Below are 22,886 nucleotides of genomic sequence, written 5' to 3'. Positions count from 1 at the left end.
GTTTGCGATAACTTGCAATGAGTCTTTTACAGCGCTCTGGAGGAATTTTGGCCCACTCATCTTTGCAAAATTGTTGTAATTCAGCTTTATTTGAGGGTTTTCTAGCATGAACCACCTTTTTAAGGTCATGCCATAGCATCTCAATTGGATTCAGGTCAGGACTTTGACTAGGCCACTCCAAAGTCTTCATTTTGTTTTTCTTCAGCCATTCAGAGGTGGATTTGCTGGTGTGTTTTGGGCCATTGTCCTGTTGCAGCACCCAAGATCGCTTCAGCTTGAGTTGACGAACAGATGGCCGGACATTCTCCTTCAGGATTTTTTGGTAGACAGTAGAATTCATGGTTCCATCTATCACAGCAAGCCTTCCAGGTCCTGAAGCAGCAAAACAACCCCAGACCATCACACTACCACCACTATATTTTACTGTTGGTATGATGTTCTTTTTCTGAAATGCTGTGTTCCTTTTATGCCAGATGTAACGGGACATTTGCCTTCCAAAAAGTTCAACTTTTGTCTCATCAGTCCACAAGGTATTTTCCCAAAAGTCTTGGCAATCATTGAGATGTTTCTTAGCAAAATTGAGACGAGCCCTAATGTTCTTTTTGCTTAACAGTGGTTTGCGTCTTGGAAATCTGCCATGCAGGCCGTTTTTGCCCAGTCTCTTTCTTATGGTGGAGTCGTGAACACTGACCTTAATTGAGGCAAGTGAGGCCTGCAGTTATTTAGACGTTGTCCTGGGGTCTTTTGTGACCTCTCGGATGAGTCGTCTCTGCGCTCTTGGGGTAATTTTGGTCGGCCGGCCACTCCTGGGAAGGTTCACCACTGTTCCATGTTTTTGCCATTTGTGGATAATGGCTCTCACTGTGGTTCGCTGGAGTCCCAAAGCTTTAGAAATGGCTTTATAACCTTCACCAGACTGATAGATCTCAATTACTTCTGTTCTCATTTGTTCCTGAATTTCTTTGGATCTTGGCATGATGTCTAGCTTTTGAGGTGCTTTTGGTCTACTTCTCTGTGTCAGGCAGCTCCTATTTAAGTGATTTCTTGATTGAAACAGGTGTGGCAGTAATCAGGCCTGGGGGTGGCTACGGAAATTGAACTCAGGTGTGATACACCACAGTTAGGTTATTTTTTAACAAGGGGGCAATTACTTTTTCACACAGGGCCATGTAGGTTTGGATTTTTTTTTCTCCCTAAATAATAAACACCACCATTTACAAACTGCATTTTGTGTTTACTTGTGTTATATTTGACTAATGGTTAAATGTGTTTGATGATCAGAAACATTTTGTGTGACAAACATGCAAAAGAATAAGAAATCAGGAAGGGGGCAAATAGTTTTTCACACCACTGTATGGTGGTTCAGCCTGCTTACAAACATCAGAGCCGTGACAGATGACTCCACGTCACTTCATGTCACCAATGCAGTTAATTAACTCAAGTGCGTGTCACTGGAAATAAGAAAAAAACAATTCTTCCCAGTAATATTCCTGCCATCCTCAGACTCTGTTTAATACCTCAAGTGATAAAGCAATTTACAAACGCAAGCTCGGATACTGAAGACGTCGTTTTGACACGACATGGCGGCCGAGTTACTCGGATATCTTGACTATTTGCTTCCCCAGGTTCCCACCTTTCATCATTGAATGAAAAGCCCCTGCAAAAGAAAAAAGAAAAAGAAGTCAAACAAAACAGAAACAAACGAATAAAGGAGAGCTGTGCTGAATACAAGGCGTGGGTCCGAGTCCCAGCGCAGTCAGCAGGGGGCTTCTCCAGTAATATGAATTAAAGTCACTCCACATAAAGACTTACAGCTGTGGCCAGACGTTTTGAGGATGACCCAAGTATCGGTTTTCACCAAGTTTGCTGCTTTGGTGTTTTTAGATCTTTCTGTCAGATGTTTCTATGGTACACTGAAGTAGAATTACAAGCATTTAATAAGACTTGGTTGAAAACCCTTTGCTGGCAATGACAGCCTGAAGTCTTAAACTCATGGACATCACCAGATGCTGGGTTTCCTCCTTTTTAATATATCCATCCATCCATTATCCAACCCGCCATATCCTAAGTACAGGGTCACAGGGGTCTGCTGGAGCCAATCCCAGGGCGCAAGGCAGCCCACCGCAGGGCACACACACACCCACACAATTTCGGATTGCCAAGGCACCTAACCTGCATGTGTTTGGACTGTGGGAGGAAACCCATGCAGACACGGGGAGAACATGCAAACTCCATGCAGGGAGGATTTGGGAAGCGAACCCAGCAGCGCTACCCACTGTGCCACCGTGCCGCCCTTGAAGGTAAACAAACCTGTGTTAAATACAAGAAATTTTATACGGGTCGCTATACAAAATTCTATAATCGGTACAACTTATGAATATTTGAATGGCACACGTCATATACAGTATTTCATGCTGGACTGTCGTTCCTCCTTTTACTGCGGTTCTCTTTTATTTGTTACTGACAGTACAAAGCAATTATGAATTCCTCAGTACTGGCAAAGTCGGCTGCGTGGGATTTCCTCCTACTTCCCAAAGATGTGCTGGTTCTGTAACTTGGCAAGTCTAAATGAGATTTTCCATGATATTACTTAATGACTAGAACTGAAAAAAAAAATAATTCATAAATGTGCAAGGCGTTTGATTCATAACAGAACTCTTTCAAAAAATCGTATCTTTATTAGCTAACTGAAAAGATTATAATATGTAAAGCTTTTGAGGCAACTCAGGCCCCTTCGTCAGGCAAAATGTCATGTGTAAGGAGCCTGAGCTGCCTTGAAAGCTGGCATATTGTAATCGGTTCAGTGAGCCAATAAAAGGGGCATTTCGCTTGACTTCTCATTTCATCCATAATGGCTAACACGGTACAACAGCCTGCTACTACAAACATTCGTATTTAACCCAATTGAGTGTCAGACGGTGCACTAAGCACATAGCATAGGCAAACCTGGGTGGGTGCCAGTCCACTGCATGGCTCACTCATGTGCACCCCCTTCTACACATACAGTGTCGTGGCAAGGGTATGGCACCCAGTCTTCAAAAGAAGGCACAAGGCGTCTCAGGAAGGCAGCAGAATCAGGCTTTACTGTGTGATACACACACACACACACACAAATCAAGTGAAATGAGCGCCCAGTGATGGGCAAACCATATTTTTATTACAATTCTTATCTCTCAACACAACTGTCTCTTTCATCAAACTCCCAACATTTCAATCCCTGCCATCCTGCCTGCAACTGGTTCCACTAGTATTTCCCAGTTTAATGAGCGTAGCATCTTTCCCTGTACGTCACACACACTTGACAGGCCCTATGCCCACCTAGTACCAGTCCAGTGCTTCACACCGATATTTCCCACCTCAAGTTCACATTCCCTATTTGGAGGAGAGGAATTCTGTGCATACCTGACCATTGACTTGTAATATATTGGTGGATAATAATTTATTCAGATACATCTCTATAAAATCCAACATCTGTCTGTCTGTCTTTCATGAGAGAACCACTTCACGGATTTAGATCGGTTTTTTTTTCTATACAGTAATCCCTCGCTATATCGCGCTTCGACTTTCGCGGCTTCTATATGTAAGCATATTTAAATATATATCGCGGATTTTTTGCTGGTTCGCGGATTTCTGAGGACAATGGGTCTTTTAATTTCTGGTACATGCTTCCTCAGTTGGTTTGCCCAGTTGATTTCATACAAGGGACGCTATTGGCAGATGGCTGAGAAGCTACCCAACCACAGCGCGTATTACGTATTAAATAAAACTCCTCAAATATATTGTGAGCATGGGGGCTCTTCGCACCCCTAGAGGATACGGCTGCTCCTCAAAAAACGCTGAAAGACTACCTTCACATTGCTCTCTTCTTTGCTGGGCTTACATATGGCTGCTTTATCAAGCGATATGCTTCCTGCACGGTGCTTCGCATACTTAAAAGATCAAACAGCACGTATTGATTTTTAGTTTTCTCTCTTTCTCTCTTGTTCTGACATTCTCTGCTCCTGACGGAGGGGGATTGAGCAGGGGGGCTGTTCGCACCCCTAGAGGATACGGACGCTCGTCTAAAAATGCTGAAAGATTACCTTCACGTTGCTCCCTTCTGTGCAGCTGCTTCCTGAAGCGACATGCTGCACGGTGCTTCGCATACTTAAAAGCTCGAAGGGCACGTATTGATTTTTGATTGTTTGTTTTTCTCTCTCTCTCTGACATTCTCTGCTCCTGACGGAGGGGGTGTGAGCTGCCGCCTTCCTTGCAACTGCTTTGTCTGGCCAGTGCTTCGCATACTTAAAAGCCAAACAGCCCTATTGATTTGTTTGCTTTTCTCTCTCTCTGTCTGACATTCTCTGCTCCTGACGCGCACTCCTTTGAAGAGGAAGATATGTTTGCATTCTTTTAATTGTGAGACTGAACTGTCATCTCTGTCTTGTCATGGAGCACAGTTTAAACTTTTGAAAAAGAAACAAATGTTTGTTTGCAGTGTTTGAATAACGTTCCTGTCTCTCTACAATCTCCTGTGTTTCTGCGCAAATCTGTGACCCAAGCATGACAATATAAAAATAACCATATAAACATATGGTTTCTACTTCGCGGATTTTCTTATTTCGCGGGTGGCTCTGGAACTCAACCCCCGCGATTGAGGAGGGACTACTGTAATTTGCTTGAACATTCCGGTTGATTTTGCGACTTCTGTATCACAGTTCACTTGCGCTAACGATTTATTTGTGTGAATCCAAGAGACACACAGCAGGCCGAGGGGAGGGGAGTGGGGGCCTCCTCACTCACGTGCCAGCCTCGGGGCGTAACCTCACCACCGCTTACTGAGCGAGCGAGAGAACTACGTCACGGATTTAGATCGTTTTTTTTTTTTCTATAATTTGCTTGAACATTCCGGTTGATTTTGCAGGTTCTCTCATTGCGCTAAGTATCAGAGTTTGCTTGCAGGAGCGATATATTCACGCTAATCCAAGACAGAGGCTGTGGGACATCAGGAGTGGGGAGCCGGGCTGGACCCTCCTCGCTGTCCTGTTTCAGTTCTATGCGGGTGGAGCCGTGGGGGGCAGCTAGTAAAAAATATATATAGGCATAAGCCTTTCCCAGTTTAACCCTTAGAGTGTGTGGCGGGCGGCCAGTCCCATGCCCAGCCGGGGCGCCCCTTCTACTTATAATCCGGGGGAGCAACCATGGGCTCCTCAGTATGTCCCTCGGGGACGCTTGGTGGCTGACGATGGTGCAGAAGGACAACCATCTCTGCAGTAATCCACCAATAATAATAATAATAATAATTCATTACATTTATATAGCGCTTTTCTCAGTACTCAAAGCGCTATCCACACAGGGAGGAACCGGGAAGCGAACCCACAATCTTCCACAGTCTCCTTACTGCAAAGCAGCAGCACTACCACTATGGTAGAGTGGCCAGACGGAAGCCACTCATTAGTAAAAGGCACATGGCAGCCCGCCTGGAGTTTGCCAAAAGGCACCTGAAGGATTGTCAGACCATGAGAAAGAAAATTCTCTGGTCTGATGAGACAAAGATTGAACTCTTTGGTGTGAATGCCAGGCGTCACGTTTGGAGGAAACCAGGCACCGCTCATCACCAGGCCAATACCATCCCTACAGTGAAGCATGGTGGTGGCAGCATCATGCTGTGGGGATGTTTTTCAGCGGTCAGGATAAAGGGAAAGATGACTGCAGCAATGTACAGAGACATCCTGGATGAAAACCTGCTCCAGAGCGCTCTTGACCTCAGACTGGGGCGACGGTTCATCTTTCAGCAGGACAACGACCCTAAGCACACAGCCAAGATATCAAAGGAGTGGCTTCAGGACAACTCTGTGAATGTCCTTGAGTGGCCCAGCCAGAGCCCAGACTTGAATCTGATTGAACATCTCTGGAGAGATCTTAAAATGGCTGTGCGCCGACGCTTGCCATCCAACCTGATGGAGCTTGAGAGGTGCTGCAAAGAGGAATGGGCCAAACTGGCCAAGGATAGGTGTGCCAAGCTTGTGGCATCATATTCAAAAAGACTTGAGGCTGGAATTGCTGCCAAAGGGGCATCGACAAAGTATTGCACAAAGGCTGTGAATACTTATGTACATGGGATTTCTCAGTTTTTTTTATTTTTAATAAATTTGCAAAAACCTCAAGTAAACTTTTTTCACGTTGTCATTATGGGGTGTTGTGTGTAGAATTCTGAGGAAAAAATAAATGTAATCCATTTTGGAATAAGGCTGTAACATAACGAAATGTGGAAAGAGTGATGCGCTGTGAATACTTTCCGGATGCACTGTAAAAGGGGCCGCCTCCCTCCGTTCAGGGGCTTGAGTCGTGAGGAAGAGAGACATGGAGCTCGGGAGGAGAGGAGTGGAGGCGGCCTGAAGAGAAGAGACAGGCATTGTGAGGCCTGGACTTTGGAGAAGTTTTGGGGTCGTGTGCACTGTAAATATTGTATAGAATGATTAAACGTGTGTTGGTTGATGAACCATCGCTGTCCGGGCCAGTCTCCACAATACCCAGAATGCACAACACGTCTAACCTTGAGGCAGAGGGGCTAAAACAGCAGAAACCCACATCGGGTTCCACCAAGCCAAGAGTGGGCACAGGCTCACCAAGACAGGAAAAATCTCGATTAGGAATCTCGATTTCTGCCGAGGCACACACATGGTAGGTTCAGAATTTGGCGCCAACCCACCTTGTGTCAGTAGTCCAGGCTGTTGGCAGTGGCATAGTGTTGTGGGGAATTTTCCTTGGCACGCTTTGGGCCTGTTAATACCAATCAATCAGTGTTTGAATGCCACAGCCTATTTGGGCATTTAGCCATCTTCTAACGGCTACTTCCACTATGACAATGCACCACGTCACAAAGCCAACCGGTTCCATGAACATGACAATAAGTTCAGTGTTCTTCGGTGGCCTTCCCAGTCAGCAGATCTGAATCCAGTAGAACACTTTTGGGATGTGGTGGTGGAGGCATAATACAGAATTGCTTCAAATGTAAATATACTTATGTAGGTTTAAATATTGTGTACATGTTATTTTGAGGGTGACCCAGTCTCCTCACACAAGGTGCTGTAGCCAAGGTTAAAAGGTGGCGCCGTCTCCCAAAAAAATCGCAACAACGAATGACCTACACAGGAGAAGATACACACCTCACGTCTCTCCATGACAATATGGCCAAGATGCAGAGAGAATACGGGAGGCACATGCTTCGCTCTTTCTCATGTCACTGTGTACATGATGAGTACGAGACACGTCTCCCTCGATCTCGGACCTCCATGAGTGACCACAGAGTGAGAATATGAGAGACCTTTCTTGTGCTGCCTAAGAAAACCGGGTATCACTGCCCAATGTGCCAATTTTAGGCATTCTTTTCCTTCTTTTTCTTTGTTCCACGCCAGTTTGCCTAAAGCTGAATTTGTCCAAGTTTGTTTAATTTGGTTAAATCGAGTTATTACTGTCCGCTGTAAGACTCTCTTGTTATGTCCACATTTGGAGCAAAGTCACGTGAAATGACTCCTTCAGCTTGCACAGTTTATAAATCTTATAATTTACAGTTTAGCACCAGAGCCACCAGGGGGCCACACAGGCAATCAATTCAGAGATTTGTGATGCCAGTTCTGAAATGCTCAGTCCTTACGACATTTACGTTCCTAAAGGATTGAGAAAAGGGTGTCGGGTTTTATAAAAAGGAAACAAATGGGGCCTCCTTCCTGTACTTGTTAACATTTGATGCATTTCTTTTAAAATGTCTTATTATTAAAGCAGCATTTCAATGGCAAGTATGGAAGAAAGTGGTAAAGAGTTAGCAGGCCCTGTTTGTCACAGTCTATCATTTGTAGCAGTGCCTGCTGTTTGTTCATTTTTAAAGTCGTCAGTTTTAAAGTTAGTGAGGTCAATTTCAATTTACTCGTAGAAATGACGTCCATCCATCCATCATCCAACCCGCTACAGTGCATCCAGAAAGTATTCACAGCGCATCACTCTTTCCACATTTTGTTATGTTACAGCCTTATTCCAAAATGGATTCAATTCATTTTTTTCCTCAGAATTCTACACACAACACCCCATAATGACAACGTGAAAAAAATTTGGAAAAACCTCAAGGAAACTTAATAAAAATAAAAAAAAAAAAACTGAGAAATCCCATGTCCATAAGTATTCACAGCCTTTGCTCAATACTTTGTCGATGCCCCTTTGGCAGCAATTCCAGCCTCAAGTCTTGTTGAATATGATGCCACAAGCTTGGCACACCTCTCCTTGGCCAGTTTCGCCCATTCCTCTTTGCAGCACCTCTCAAGCTCCATCAGGTTGGATGGGAAGCGTCGGTGCACAGCCATTTTAAGATCTCTCCAGAGATGTTCAATCAGATTCAAGTCTGGGCTCTGGCTGGGCCACTCAAGGACATTCACAGAGTTGTCCTGAAGCCACTCCTTTGATATCTTGGCTGTGTGCTTAGGGTCGTTGTCCTGCTGAAAGATGAACCGTCGCCCCAGTCTGAGGTCAAGAGCGCTCTGGAGCAGGTTTTCATCCAGGATGTCTCTGTACATTGCTGCAGTCATCTTTCCCTTTATCCTGACTAGTCTCCCAGTCCCTTGCCGCTGAAAAACATCCCCACAGTATGATGCTGCCACCACCATACTTCACTGTAGGGATGGTATTGGCCTGGTGATGAGCGGTGCCTGGTTTCCTCCAAACGTGATGCCTGGCATTCACACCAAAGAGTTCAATCTTTGTCTCATCATACCAGAGAATTTTCTTTCTCATGGTCTGAGAGTCCTTCAGGTGCCTTTCGGCAAACTCCAGGTGGGCTGCCATGTGCCTTTTACTAAGGAGTGGCTTCCGTCTGGCCACTCTACCATACAGGCCTGATTGGTGGATTGCTGCAGAGATGGTTGTCCTTCTGGAAGGTTCTCCTCTCTCCACAGAGGACCTCTGGAGCTCTGACAGAGTGACCATCGGGTTCTTGGTCACCTCACTGACTAAGGCCCTTCTCCCCCGATCGCTCAGTTTAGATGGCCAGCCAGCTCTAGGAAGAGTCCTGGTGGTTTCGAACTTCTTCCACTTACGGATGATGGAGGCCACTGTGCTCATTGGGACCTTCAAAGCAGCAGAAATTTTTCTGTAACCTTCCCCAGATTTGTGCCTGGAGACAATCCTGTCTCGGAGGTCTACAGACAATTCCTTTGACTTTACGCTTGGTTTGTGCTCTGACATGAACTGTCAACTGTGGGACCTTATATAGACAGGTGTGTGCCTTTCCAAATCATGTCCAATCAACTGAATTTACCACAGGTGGACTCCAATGAAGCTGCAGAAACATCTCAAGGATGATCAGGGGAACAGGATGCACCTGAGCTCAATCTGGAGCTTCATGGCAAAGGCTGTGAATACTTATGTACATGTGCTTTCTCAATTTTTTTATTTTTAATAAATTTGCAAAAACCTCAAGTAAACTTTTTTCACGTCATTATGGGATGTTGTGTGTAGAATTCTGAGGAAAAAAATGAATTTAATCCATTTTGGAATAAGGCTGTAACATAACAAAATGTGGAAAGTGTGATGCGCTGGGAATACTTTCTGGATGCACTGTACATCCTAACTACAGGGTCACGGGGGTCTGCTGGAGCCAATCCCCGGCAACACAGGGCACAAGGCAGGAACAAATCCGTGGGCAGGGCACCAGCCCACTGCAGGGCACACACACACACAATTTAGGATTGCCAAGGCACCTAACCTGCATGTTCTTTGGACTGTGGGAGGAAACCCACGCAGACACGGGGAGGACATGCAAACTCCATGCAGGGAGGACCCGGGAAGCGAACCCGGGTCTCCTAACTGCGAGGCAGCAACACTACACACTGCGCCACCGTGCCACCTTAGAAATGACATTTCACTTCAAAATACCAGCACAGTACATGCTGATTCTGAACACAATCAATGTCAGCACAACGTTGAAACGCCAACAGAAAAGATGCAAGTCATACACAGAAGTGGAACACATATTAAGAAAAGGAAATCCCTCAAATAAATCATGGATAAAGGAAGCCTTTCACTGAAACGTCTGCCAAACACCGATTATAATTTCAGAAATGTTAGAAATTATTTAAAAATGACATGCAACTAAAGCACAATGTACACTCACTGGCCACTTTATTAGGTACACCTTGCCAGGCTGGACCCGCTTTTACCTTCAGAACTGCAGTAATTCTTCATGGCGTAGATTCAACAAGATGCTGGAAACATTCCTCATGGATTTCTGTCCATATTGACATGACAGCATCACGCCATTGCTGCAGATTTGTCGGCCGCACACCCATGATGCAAATCTCCTGTTCCACCACATCCCAGAGGTGCTCTACTGGATTGAGATCTGGGGACTGTGGAGGCCATTTGAGTGCAGTCAACTTCTTGTCATGTTCAAGACACCAGTCTGAGATGATCTGAGCTTTGTGACGTGATGTGTTATCCTGCTGGAAGGAGCCATTAGAAGATGGGTACACTGCGGCCATAAAGGGATGGACATGGTGAGCAACAATACTCTGGTAAGCTGTGGCATGTACACGATGCTCAACTGGTACTACGGGGGCTAAAGTGTGCTGAGAAAAAATCCCCCCACACCATTACACCACCAGCACCAGCAGCCTTAACCGTTGATACAAGACAGGATGAATCCATGCTTTGATGTTGCTAACACCAAATTCTGACCTACCACCTGAATGTCATAGTAGAAATTGAGACTCATCAGACCAGGCATTGTTTTTCTAGTCTTCTACTGTCCAGTTTTGGTGAGCCCGTGTGAATCGTAGTCTCAGTTGCCTGTTCTTAGCTGACATGAGTGGCACCTACTGTGGTCTCCTGCTGCTGTATCCCATCTGCTTCAAGGTTTGACATGTTGTACCTTCAGAGATGCTCTTCTGCACACCTCGGTTGTAATGAGTGGTCATTTGAGTTACTGTTGCCCTTCTATCAGCTTGAACCAGTCTGGTCGTCTCCTCTGACCGGTGACATCAACAAGGTATTTCTGTCCAGAGAACTGACGCTTACTTAATATTTTCCCTTTTTCTGACCATTCTCTGCAAATCCTAGAGATGGTTGTGTGCGAAAATCCCAGCAGATCAGCAGTTTCTGAAATACTCAGACCAGCCAATCTGGCACCAACCACCATGCCACGTTCAAAGTCACTTCAGTCTCCTTTCTGATGCTCGGTTTAAACTTCAGCAGGTCGTACTGACAAGGTCTACAGGCCGAAATGCATTGAGGTGCTGCCATGTGATTGGCTGAGTAGATATTTGTGTTAACAAGCAGTTGAACAGCTGTACCTTATAATGTGGCCGATGAGTGTGTGTGTGTGTGTGTACAAGGAAACACACCCCGTGATCATATACTGATGCTCTGTGCAAGAGAGGACAGAGCCGACTATACTTCCTTAGAAGGCTGGCGTCCTTCAACATCTGCAATAAGATGCTACAGATGTTCTATCAGACGGTTGTGGTGAGTGCCCTCTTCTACGCGGTGGTGTGCTGAGGAGGCAGCATAAAGAGGAAAGACGCCTCACGCCTGGACAAACTGGTGAGGAAGGCAGGCTCTATTGTAGGCATGGAGGTGGACAGTTTGACATCTGTGGCAGAGCGACGGGCGCTGAGCAGACTCCTGTCAATCATGGAGAATCCACTGCATCCACTGAACAGGATCATCTCCAGACAGAGGAGCAGCTTCAGCGACAGACTGCTGTCACCGTCCTGCTCCACTGACAGACTGAGGAGATCGTTCCTCCCCCACACTTTGTGACTCTTCAGTTCCACCCAGGGGGGTAAACGTTAACATTATATAAAGTTATTGTCTGTCTGTATACCTGCATTGTTATCACTATTTAATTTAATATTGTCTTTATCAGTATGCTGCTGCTGGAGTATGTGAATTTTCCCTTGGGGATTAATAAAGTATCTATCTATCTATCTATCTATCTATCTATCTATCTATCTATCTATCTATCTATCTATCTATCTATCTATCTATCTATCTATCTATCTATCTATCTATCTATCTATCTATCTATCTATCTATCTATCTATCTATCTATCTATCTATCTATCTATCTATCTGAATGAGCTGCTAGAATCTTAACTAGGAAAAGAAAATCTGAGCACATCACCCCAGTTCTGATGTCACTACACTGGTTACCTTTGTCATTTAGAATTGACTTTAAAATCCTGTTTATAATTTACAAAGCCTTAAATAATCTGGTCCATCTTATATTTCACAATGTCTTACACCTTACACTCCAAATCGTAACCTTAGATTCTCAAATGAGTGTCTACTTAGAATTCCAAGAACGAAACTTAAAAGAAGTGGTGAGGCGGCCTTCTGCTGTTATGCACCTAAAATCTGGAATAGCTGACTGATAGAAATTCACCAGGATGATACAGTGGAGCACTTTAAAAAACTGCTGAAAACTCATTACTTTAACATGGCTTTCTCATAACTTCATCTTAGTTTAATCCTGATGCTCTGTATATTCAATTAATTATCATTATTATTCATGACTAGCAAAATACCCGCGCTTCGCAGCGGAGAAGTAGTGTGTTAAAGAGGTTATGAAAAAGTAAAGGAAACATTTTAAAAATAACGTAACATGATTGTCAATGTAATTGTGTTGTCATTGTTATGAGTGTTGCTGTCATATATATATACATATACACATATACACACACATATATTATATATACATATACACATATATTTTTTATATATATATTTTTTATATATATATATATATATATATATATATATATATATATATATATACACACACATACATACATACATACATATACACACATAGATGCACTTACAATAACATAGAAATCAATATAAACAACATTAACATCATTATCATATGAGAATATGAAGTAATATATAAGAAGCACATTTCATATAAATATAAATAATTAAACAGTAAAATGTTCTTGTATAATTTGCTACCGTGGCTTTTCGTTGGTCTGTCCAGGATTTTAAATCACCTGTAGCTTGCAAACTGTTTCACCTATTGATTTGAAATGTGGTACACATATAATACGTCACGTCTGCTATCCGCTTTATGGGTGATGATTGTATTACTCTTTTTATGTTTATTTTATTTTAGAATCAACTCCTATCTGCGCACACCAGGGCGGCCGTGGGCAGATGCGTATGGTGTATTCACTCCATGTTATCGTGCATTGCGCTGTCACTGGTATTTTGATAAAAGAATTTGAACAATATATAAGAAGCGTATAAATTATTAAACAGTAAAACATTAACATTTAAGAAGTAAAGTTACATTGAGTACTACTGCAGTGCCTTCGGGTATACCTCATTTTTTGTTTGCCCATTACATGCTTAAATGTATACATTTTTTGGTGTACCTACCCGAGAACACGCGACATATAACCGACCGTGGGAGAAGCATGGATTTTAAAGAAGCGTTGAGTTCATCTGCTGGTCTCCCTCGTGGAATAACTGGTAATGTTTGACTAAAATGTACAGCGAGTAAAACGACATTACCTCCTTTTTTTTTTTGTACGATCTCTGAGATGTTGCTTTTTTCGGTTCAAGGCTTCATAAGCTCTTTTATGTGCCATGGTGTACTTAATAAGTACTAATTATCCCAAACCATCATCTTTGAATGTTGCAAGACTTTCGCCTTGTATGTAGATCGGGGTAATTACATTCATTGCATTCCTAGTCTGAATCACAATCTGATTGTATGGGTGGTTACCTGGCACTGTAGGGTTGCCACCCGTCCTTTAAAATACGGAATCGTGCCGCGTTTGAGAATGAAATTGCGCGTCCCGTTTTGAATCAATACTGGACGGGATTTATCCCGTATTTTTTTTATCATTTTTTTTTTTAAAGCAGCGTCTCATGCAAATCATCCCACACGCATTTTATGAAGATGCCTCCTTTCCTAGTTTTGATTGGGTAATACTTGATGTCATCGTTAGTTTGATTGGTGTTTTTAACTGTCCAGTGAGGAGGGCGTGTCTTTTAAGTACAGTCTGCAAAGTGTTGGCACTGAGATGTGGCGTCAGCGCCATACTTGAAGCCCCTAACGTTGCGGTCAGCAAGTCGGCTAACATCCGCCATGTGCCGTCTTTCAGTTGCGAGAAGCAGATCATAGAATGGTTGAAACTGTTGCCCCTAACGTTGCGCCACGGCGTGTGGTTCGTTTATACCTCGTGTCTTCTCATTAAACTTTTATCTCGCGAATATGTTATTGCAATCTGCAGCGGGAGCGTTTCTATAAACTTAATTTAAACTTACGTTTTACACCGTGCTTTGTTTCCCTTATGAACATGCTTGTATGCTTAACTCGCTCCGTTCTCAATTGTTTAATAAATTTTTTGCTCTTCGCTGTTTGCGGCTGTTCCTCCATTTCCCCCTACTTCGTTGTTTTATCTCGCGAATATGTTATTGCAATCCTTAACGGGAGCGTTTCAATAAACTGATTGAAAATAGTTTTGCATTTACCTTTTTAGTAAAAGGCGAGCTTTTAAGCCTGAGAAATCACCGCGTAAATGCACACGTTTAATTGGACATGTGTTAATATGTATGGTTACACAGTATTAAAAGACAGTGAACAACGTCAGTTACCTTTGTTCCCGCGTTTGATAAAAGGTGAGCTTTTAAGCCTGAGAAATCACCCCGTAAATGCACACGTTTAATTGCACATGTGTTAATATGTATGCTTACACAGTATTAAAAGACAGTCAAAAATTAACGTCATTTACCTTCGTTCCCGCGTGTGACTCGTGCTGTAAATCTCTTCCTTGTTTTTAGTTCACGTGATTACGTAGGAGGCGTTATGACGCGATACGTGACTCCTCCTCCTCCATTACAGTGTATGGACAAAAAATATGTTCCAGTTATGACCATTACGCTTTGAATTTCAAAATGAAACCTGCCTAACTTTTGTAAGTAAGCTGTAAGGAATGAGCCTGCCAAATTTCAGCCTTCCACCTACACGGGAAGTTGGAGAATTAGTGATGAGTCAGTCAGTGAGTGAGTGAGTGAGTCAGTCAGTGAGGACTTTGCCTTTTATTATTATAGATATTCATATTCAAAATCCGTACTAACCCCTTCTTTCTCTTCTGTTCTTTTTCCGGTTTTCAGGGGTGGCGACCTGCGCCACCACCACCTGATCAAAGCACCATGATGTCCCTACACTGATGGATTAAAGGCCAGAAGTCCACATGACCGTCATCATCAAGTTCTTCCATGTGAACCCTGAATACCATGAGGACTGATTGAGGTCATTTATGTTAGGTAGAATGCCTAGAAGGGGCTGGGTGGTCTCGTGGCCTAGAACCCCTGCAGATTTTATTATTTCTCCAGATGTCTGGAGTTTTTTTTTTGTTCTTTCTGTACTCCCTGGCCATCCATCGGACCTTACTTTTATTCTCTGTTAATTAGCGTTCCCTTATTTTAATTCTTATTTATTTTGTCTTTTTTCTCTTTCTTCATCATGTAAAGCACTTTGAGCTCCATTATTTGTATAAAAATGAGTTATAGAAATAAATGTTGTTGTTGTTGTACGGCGCAGCACTTAAATAAGTGCTGTTTTCTTACAAGTTACTTCACACTCTAAAGGCCCGTAGGCCCAGTTTAAAATCATATGCCCTCTACACCTTACACATGGCAAGGCTGGTCACTAACTGAGAATAAAGTTTAGTCAGAGCTATTAAAAATGGCAAGAATATACCAATTCAATGCTACTTATGGGGGGGTTGTAGGAACCTCCCATAGATTATGCATTGTCATCTAGTAAAATTCCCCGTCCCAACAGCCAGCTTCTGTAGCTGAGGATCGGACCGCCAAGGTCCCTGCCTTCGGCCACCACTCAGCTCACACTGCACCCGACCTCTTTGGCCCCTCCCATAGGCGGTGAGCCCATGGGAAGGGGGACCCATGTTGCCTCTTCGGGCTGTGCCCGGCCGAGCCCCATGGGTGCAAGCCCGGCCACCAGGAGCTCGCCATCGAGCCCCACCTCCAGGCCTGGCTCCAGAGGGGGGCCCCGGTGACCCGCATCTGGGCAAGGGAAAACGTCGTCCAAAGTTTTTATTTATCATAGGAGGTTGTTTTTAACCGCACTTTGTCTCATCCCTCACCTAGGACCAGTTTGCCTTGGGTGGCCCTACCAGGGGCATAAAGCCCCGGACAACAGAGCTCCTAGGATCACTGGGACACGCAAACCCCTCCACCACAATAAGGTGGCGGTTCGAAGAGGATAGGGTGAGAAGCTCAGTCATCCGGGAGTGGCTCAGAGTAGAGCCGCTGCTCCTCCGCATCGAGAGAAGTCAGATGAGGTGGCTCGGGCATCTGAACAGGATTCCTCCTGGACGCCTCCCTGGTGAGGTGTTTTCCGGGCACGTCTAACTGGGAGGAGGCCCCGGGGAAGACCCAGAACACGCTGGAGGGACTATGTCTCCCGGCTGGCCTGGGAACACCTCGGGATTCTCCCGGAAGAGCTAGAAGAAGTGGCCGGAGAGAGGGAAGTCTGGGCATCTCTGCTCAAGCCGCTGCCCCTGCTACCCGACCTCAGATAAGCGGAAGAGGATGGATGGATGGATGGATCTAGTAACATATTTAAGAATCTTATGTAACTATGAAATGGCTCTTACACTAGCGATTCCTGTTTGTTCAGCAGATATTATCATCTAGAGATTGTTAAGGAGTAACGTTTGACGTTTTTGAGAGAGAGATCGGGGCTCCGTGTGTGTTTTAGAGGGTAGCTGCTGACTGCCAGAGATATCACGGGCATGTGCTTTTCTCCCCACGTGCGGAACGCTCTTAAGTCAGAGCTGAACACCATCAGATACAGTCCCAGCATTTGACGTTGGAGCGTACCTACCTTTCGCTTGATTTTTAAAGTTTGTCCTGTTTCACTACTATGTGGGAGGAGCAGCGGGAGACAGCTAGTTTAAAATAAAATCTACAACAAGTGCAGAACACGAAGGGGTCTGAATACTATCTGAATCCACTATATCTGATTTTGTATTCAGATATTTGTATCTAATTCATTTGTTGAACTCTCCTTACCTCCCATGTTCTCGAGTCCACTCATCACTGTCTCCAGGACCTGAAAGTAAAACAACGCACATGGATTAAATGTTTCATCTTCATAGTTTTGCAGAATCCACATGCTTGTGTTACAAGTACTGAGTACATCCTACCTTGAGCTTTCCTCCTCTGACCCAGCAGCTCAACTGCACGGTCCCTTCTGCATGTTTCTCTCTGTAATTCAGCACAGTAAACCTCTCCCTGGCAGACAAAGAGTTAAAAAAAACACACAGTAAAATGCCTGCTTTATAATAATTTAACACGCAGGTAGTGTTATAGGAAAGCCTATGGATGATGGATCATCAGATAAGAACTATTGTTGGAATACAAAAAAGAAAGTCATTTAAAGCAAAGCTGCTTTTATTGTTATTCCCGTCACTATTCGTCATTTAGTGGGTGTCTTTATTAAAAGTAACATAACATTCTGGGTCGGAGGCTATCCCAGTAGGCTGGAAGCATCTGAAAAAAGGGTGAGAGGCCATTGCAGGTCCCACACACTTACAGTGCTAAGGGGCTAAACTCGGAGGTGCCCACTGACCTAACAAGCATGTTTTGGGGGAATGTGGAGGGAAAATCCATGCAGCCATGGACATGATGAGCAGACCCCAGTACCCTGAATCTTTGAGGCAGCAGTGCAAGATACTGCATGCACAAAAAAAGGTTACACACAGTTAGGTTCATACATATTTGGACAGTGGCACAATTTTTATAATTTTGGCTCCATATGCCACCACACTGGATTTGAAATGAAGAAATCATTAAACGATTGAAGTACAGGCATTCAGCAATAATTCAAAGGGTTTACCAAAAACATTATAAAAAATTAGAACACTCTAGATGAGAACAGGCCATTCAGCCCAACAAAGCTCACCAGTCCTGTCCACTTATTTCTTCCAAAAAAACATCAAGTCGAGTTTTGAAAGTCCCCAACGTCTTACTGTCTACCACACTACTTGGTCTCTTATCATTCTTTGTGTAAAGAAAAACTTCCTAATGTTTGTGTGAAATTTCTCCTTAACAAGTTTCCAACTGTGTCCCCGTGTTCTTGATGAACTCATTTTAAAGTCACCGTCTCGATCCACTGGACTAATTCACTTCAATATTTTAAACACTTCAGTCAGGTCTCCTCTTGATCTTCTTTGGCTTAAACTGTAAAGGCTCAGCTCTGTTAATCTTTCGTCATAATTCATCCCCTGTAGCCCTGAATCAGCCTAGTCGCTCTTCTCTGGACCTTTTCTAGCGCTGCTGTGTCCTTTTTGTAGCCTGGAGAACCAAACTGCACACAGGACTCCAGATGAGGCCTCACCAGTGTGTAATAAAGCCTGAGCAGAACCTCCTGTCACTTGTACTCCACACATCAAGGCGCTATATAACCTCACATTCTGTTAGCCTTCTTAATGGCTTCTGGACACTGTCAGGAAGTCGATATCTTAGAGTCCACTACGACTCCTAAGTCCTTCTCATAAGGTGTACTCTCGATTTTCCGACCGCCCATTGTGTATTCAAACCTAACATTTTTACTTCCTATATGTTATACTTTACATTTACTGACATTAAATTTCATCTGCCACAAATCTGCCCACCCTGTATGCTATCCAAGTCCTTCTGTGATGACATAACAGATTCCAAATTATCTGCTAATCCACCTATCTTGGTATCATCTACAAACTTAACCAGCTTGTTGTTTATATTCCTATCTAAATCATTTATATATATTAAAAATAGCAGCATCCGCAGTATTGACCCCTGTTGGTCACCACTCTTAACCTCAGCCAATTCTGATGAAGTTCCTCACACCATCACCCTCTGCTTCCTGTGTCTGAGCCAATTCTGCAGCCATCTACAAACATCATCCTGAACTCCCACTTCTTTTAATTTGATGCCCAACTTCTCATGTGGCACCTTATCAAATGCTTTCTGAAAGTCCAGATAAATAATATCATCTGCTCCACTTTGATCGATTATATGAACCATTTAGGAATGACAGCCATTTCTATACATGGTCCCCCATTTTCAGGGGCTCAAAAGTGTTTGGCCATTTGACTGACAAGCTGTTCCATAGCCAGATGGGAGCAGGCCCCTCATTATTTCATTAACTATTAATCAGGTAGAAGGTCTGCAGTTGATTCCAAGTGTGGAATTTGCATTTGGATTTGTTGCTGTGAACTCTCAATATGAGCTGTCCATGCAAGTAAAAACAGGCCATCATTATGATGATTCAACTTTATTGTCATTGTACAGGTACAATGAAATGTAGTTATCGCATACCCCTTGGGTCAACGCCCCTGGAGCAACTGCAGGTTAAGGGCCTTGCTCAAGGGCCCAACAGAGTAGAATCTCGTCTGGCAGTAATGGGATCTGAACTGGCAACCTTCCAGATACCAGTGAAGACCCTTATTCTCACAGCCACCACTCCGCCATTATGCTCAGAAAACAAAACAAATCCTTTAGAGAGACAGCAGAAACACGAGGAGTGGTCGGCCATTTGGTACATTGTTTAGGAGAAGGAACACACTGGTGAGCTCAGCAACGCCAGAAGGCCTGGGTAGCCATGGAAGACAACTGTTCTGGATGATCACAGAATTCTTTCCTTGGCAAAGTAGAACTCCTTTCACAACATTTAGCCAAACCAAGAACACTGTCCAGGAGGTTAGGCCTATCATTGCCAAAGTCTACAATCAAGAGAAGACTTCATGACAGTAAAGACTGAGGGTTGACCACAAGAGGCAAACCACTAGTAAGCTTCAAGCATAAGAAAGACAGATTAGAGTTTGCCAGAAAACATTTTTAAAAAAACAGTCCAGATTTGGAACAGTTTTATTTGGACAAATGAAGATCAATGTATACCAAAATGATGGATAGACAAGAGTATGGAGAAGAGAAATAACGGCTCATGATCTCTAGCATACCACATCATCTGTGAGACATGGCAGAGGCTGTGTTATGGCCTGATCATACAGTGCATCCGGAAAGTATTCACAGCGCATCACTTGTTCCACATTTTGTTATGTTACAGCCTTATTCCAAAATGGATTAAATTCATTTTTTTCCTCAGAATTCTACACACAACACCCCATAATGACAACGTGAAAAAAGTTTGAGGTTTTTGCAGATTTATTTATCTATTAGACATTAAGCCCGTTACAATAACGGGTGCTAGAGCAGTAGTCCATAAACATTAGTAGGAACAGTATATATTAAATGGCAAGGGACCTTTTACCTCATTAATTTTTTCCCGTAAAATGCCTGTAATTTTCTCTGACAGTAATACTGGCTTTGCTGTCCGAAATATGTGTTTAATTTTCTGTCACAACAGTGGCCAATCAGCAGATTCTCCCCAGCAAGTGATGTAATGTGCGCGAAAATAAATCTACTTTTAAAAGTCATCGTATTGTAATATCATGAAAATTTGTATATTTAGGAAAACCCCTTCAACGACGCCAAGCTTCTTAATCGCAAATCTGACATCCTCAGCGTGAACACTTGCACAACAATGGGGAAGCTGGTCTCTGCGTCTCAGTACCTGATTGGATTTTTCGTGTTTTATGTTTTAGGTCTTACCTCTTTTACCGAAATCCGATTGGATCGGCTGAGCGATATTTTATAGGTCCCGCCCTCTCTGTCTTGTGTGACGCGTCAGCCGGCCTTTGAAGCATCACACCGTGCCCCGCACATGCGCACTTCACCAGAAGACACACACACACGGACACTGGACACACACAGGGGTTTTATCAAAGAGGATATTTATTTATTTATATATATTTATATACAGTATCCTCTGCTTAACTCCAAAATAAATGTACCCTTTTTAATGTCTATTGAACAGATCTGAGTGAAATAAAGGGTGGTGTATTTTTGTGGAAAACTTAAAAGAGGAGTTAACTACACACAATGACAAAAGATTCATTTATATATTTGTTAAATACTGTGGAAGGCATTCACTGGATTATTATAGAATTTTCCAGGAAAAGGAGTAAAAACATGTGAGTGATACCTGGTTATGTTTCTGGTGAGCAGCACTTCCTGGGTACTGGCCGGCAGTGGAGGTGGATATGGAACATCCTTGTTGTACTGAGAGATCTGTCCACACAGGATCACATGTCCGTCTTTGTTCATCTAAAATCGAGGGAGACAGTTCAAAAAATAGGTGTAATAATACTGAGACAGAGGAAAACAAAATGCTTGAATTACCAGCAACTTTGCAAAGTCAACCTAAGAACCAAAAGCATGTTATTGTGTAAAGTGGTAAATTAATCACACAAAGGTGAGAAGTGGAAGAGGACACAAACAAGCAACTGCAAAAAATAAGTTGACATGTCCCACAAAGAAGTGTGTCAAAGTTGTTTACTAAATTCAAAAAGTACTCCATTTGAGATGTGCAAATAAAACGTTTTCTTTTGACAATTGGGTCGCTACAGCTTTACTAATGAGACATTTTTTGATTACTGTTTCTTCACAACAAGTCACCTACTGCAAGCTCCCAACTTCTTCATTATTCAATAGCATGAACTAGAGATCTTTACAATGGGTAATTGTCTCACCTCTTCTACACAGTGGTGTGCTGGGGGGGCAGCATAAAGAAGAAGGACGCCTTACGCCTGGACAAACTGGTGAGGAAGGCAGGCTCTATTGTAGACACAGAGCTGGACAGTTTGACATCTGTGGCAGAGCGACGGGTGCTGAGCAGACTCCTGTCAATCATGGAGAATCCACTGAACAGGATCATCTCCAGACAGAGGAGCAGCTTCAGCGACAGACTGCTGTCACCGTCCTGCTCCATTGACAGACTGAGGAGATCGTTCCTCCACCACACTATGTGACTCTTCAGTTCCACCCGGGGGGTAAACGTTAACATTATACAAAGATATTGTCTGTCTGTATACCTGCATTGTTATCACTCTTTAATTTAATATTGTTTTTTATCAGTATGCTGCTGCTGGAGTAGGGGAATTTCCCCTTGGGATTAATAAAGTATCTATCTATCTATCTATCTATCTATCTATCTATCTATCTATCTATCTATCTATCTATCTATCTATCTATCTATCTATCTATCTATTATATAGTGCCTTTTCTATCTATCTATCTATCTATCTATCTATCTATCTATCTATCTATCTATTATATAGTGCCTTTTCTATCTATCTATCTATCTATCTATCTATCTATCTATCTATCTATCTATCTATCTATCTATCTATCTATCTATCTATCTATCTATTATATAGTGCCTTTTGTATCTATCTATCTGTTATATAGTGCCTTTTCTATCTATCTATCTATCTATCTATCTATCTATCTATCTATCTATCTATCTATCTATCTATCTATCTATCTATCTATTATATAGTGCCTTTTCTATCTATCTATCTATCTATCTATCTATCTATCTATCTATCTATCTATCTATCTATCTATCTATCTATCTAATTCATAATTAATCCATACATTTGTTCATAACTGGTGGCACGGTGGCGCAGTGGTAGCACCGCTGCCTCGCAGTAAGGAGACCAGGGTTCACTTCTCAGGTCCTCCCTGCGTGGAGTTTGCATGTTCTCCCCGTGTCTGCATGGGTTTCCTCCCACAGTCCAAAGGCATGTAGGTTAGGTGCCTTGTCCCTGGTGTGTGTGCGTGTGTGCCCTGTGGTGGACTGGCGCCCTGCCTGGGGTTTGTTCCTGCCTTGCACGCCGTGTTGGCTGGGATTGGCTCCAGCACACCCTCGTGACCCTGTGTTAGGATTGGATAATGGATGGATGGATTTGTTCATAACTCTAGAGATTAAACAGACA

At 43.2% G+C, this 22,886-nt stretch overlaps 1 protein-coding gene across 1 annotated transcript in view; it reads right to left on the bottom strand.

The window, feature by feature from the left end:
• Positions 1 to 1,487: 1,487 nt before the first annotated feature.
• ptgr2 (prostaglandin reductase 2) overlaps positions 1,488 to 22,886 on the bottom strand; it is an 89,071-nt gene continuing 67,672 nt past the window's right edge. Inside the window, exons 6-9 of the mRNA XM_028821906.2 lie at positions 21,092 to 21,213; positions 17,211 to 17,298; positions 17,077 to 17,116; positions 1,488 to 1,657 (exon numbers count right to left, since the gene is read on the bottom strand). Coding sequence (XP_028677739.2) covers positions 1,593 to 1,657; positions 17,077 to 17,116; positions 17,211 to 17,298; positions 21,092 to 21,213 — 315 coding nt within the window. The 3' untranslated portion in view covers positions 1,488 to 1,592. The remainder of the gene's footprint in view (positions 1,658 to 17,076; positions 17,117 to 17,210; positions 17,299 to 21,091; positions 21,214 to 22,886) is intronic.

Source organism: Erpetoichthys calabaricus, chromosome 16 (genome assembly GCF_900747795.2).
Source record: "Erpetoichthys calabaricus chromosome 16, fErpCal1.3, whole genome shotgun sequence".
In the NCBI taxonomy this organism is placed as follows: Eukaryota; Metazoa; Chordata; class Cladistia; order Polypteriformes; family Polypteridae; genus Erpetoichthys; species Erpetoichthys calabaricus.
This window is presented reverse-complemented; position numbering and strand designations above follow the sequence as displayed.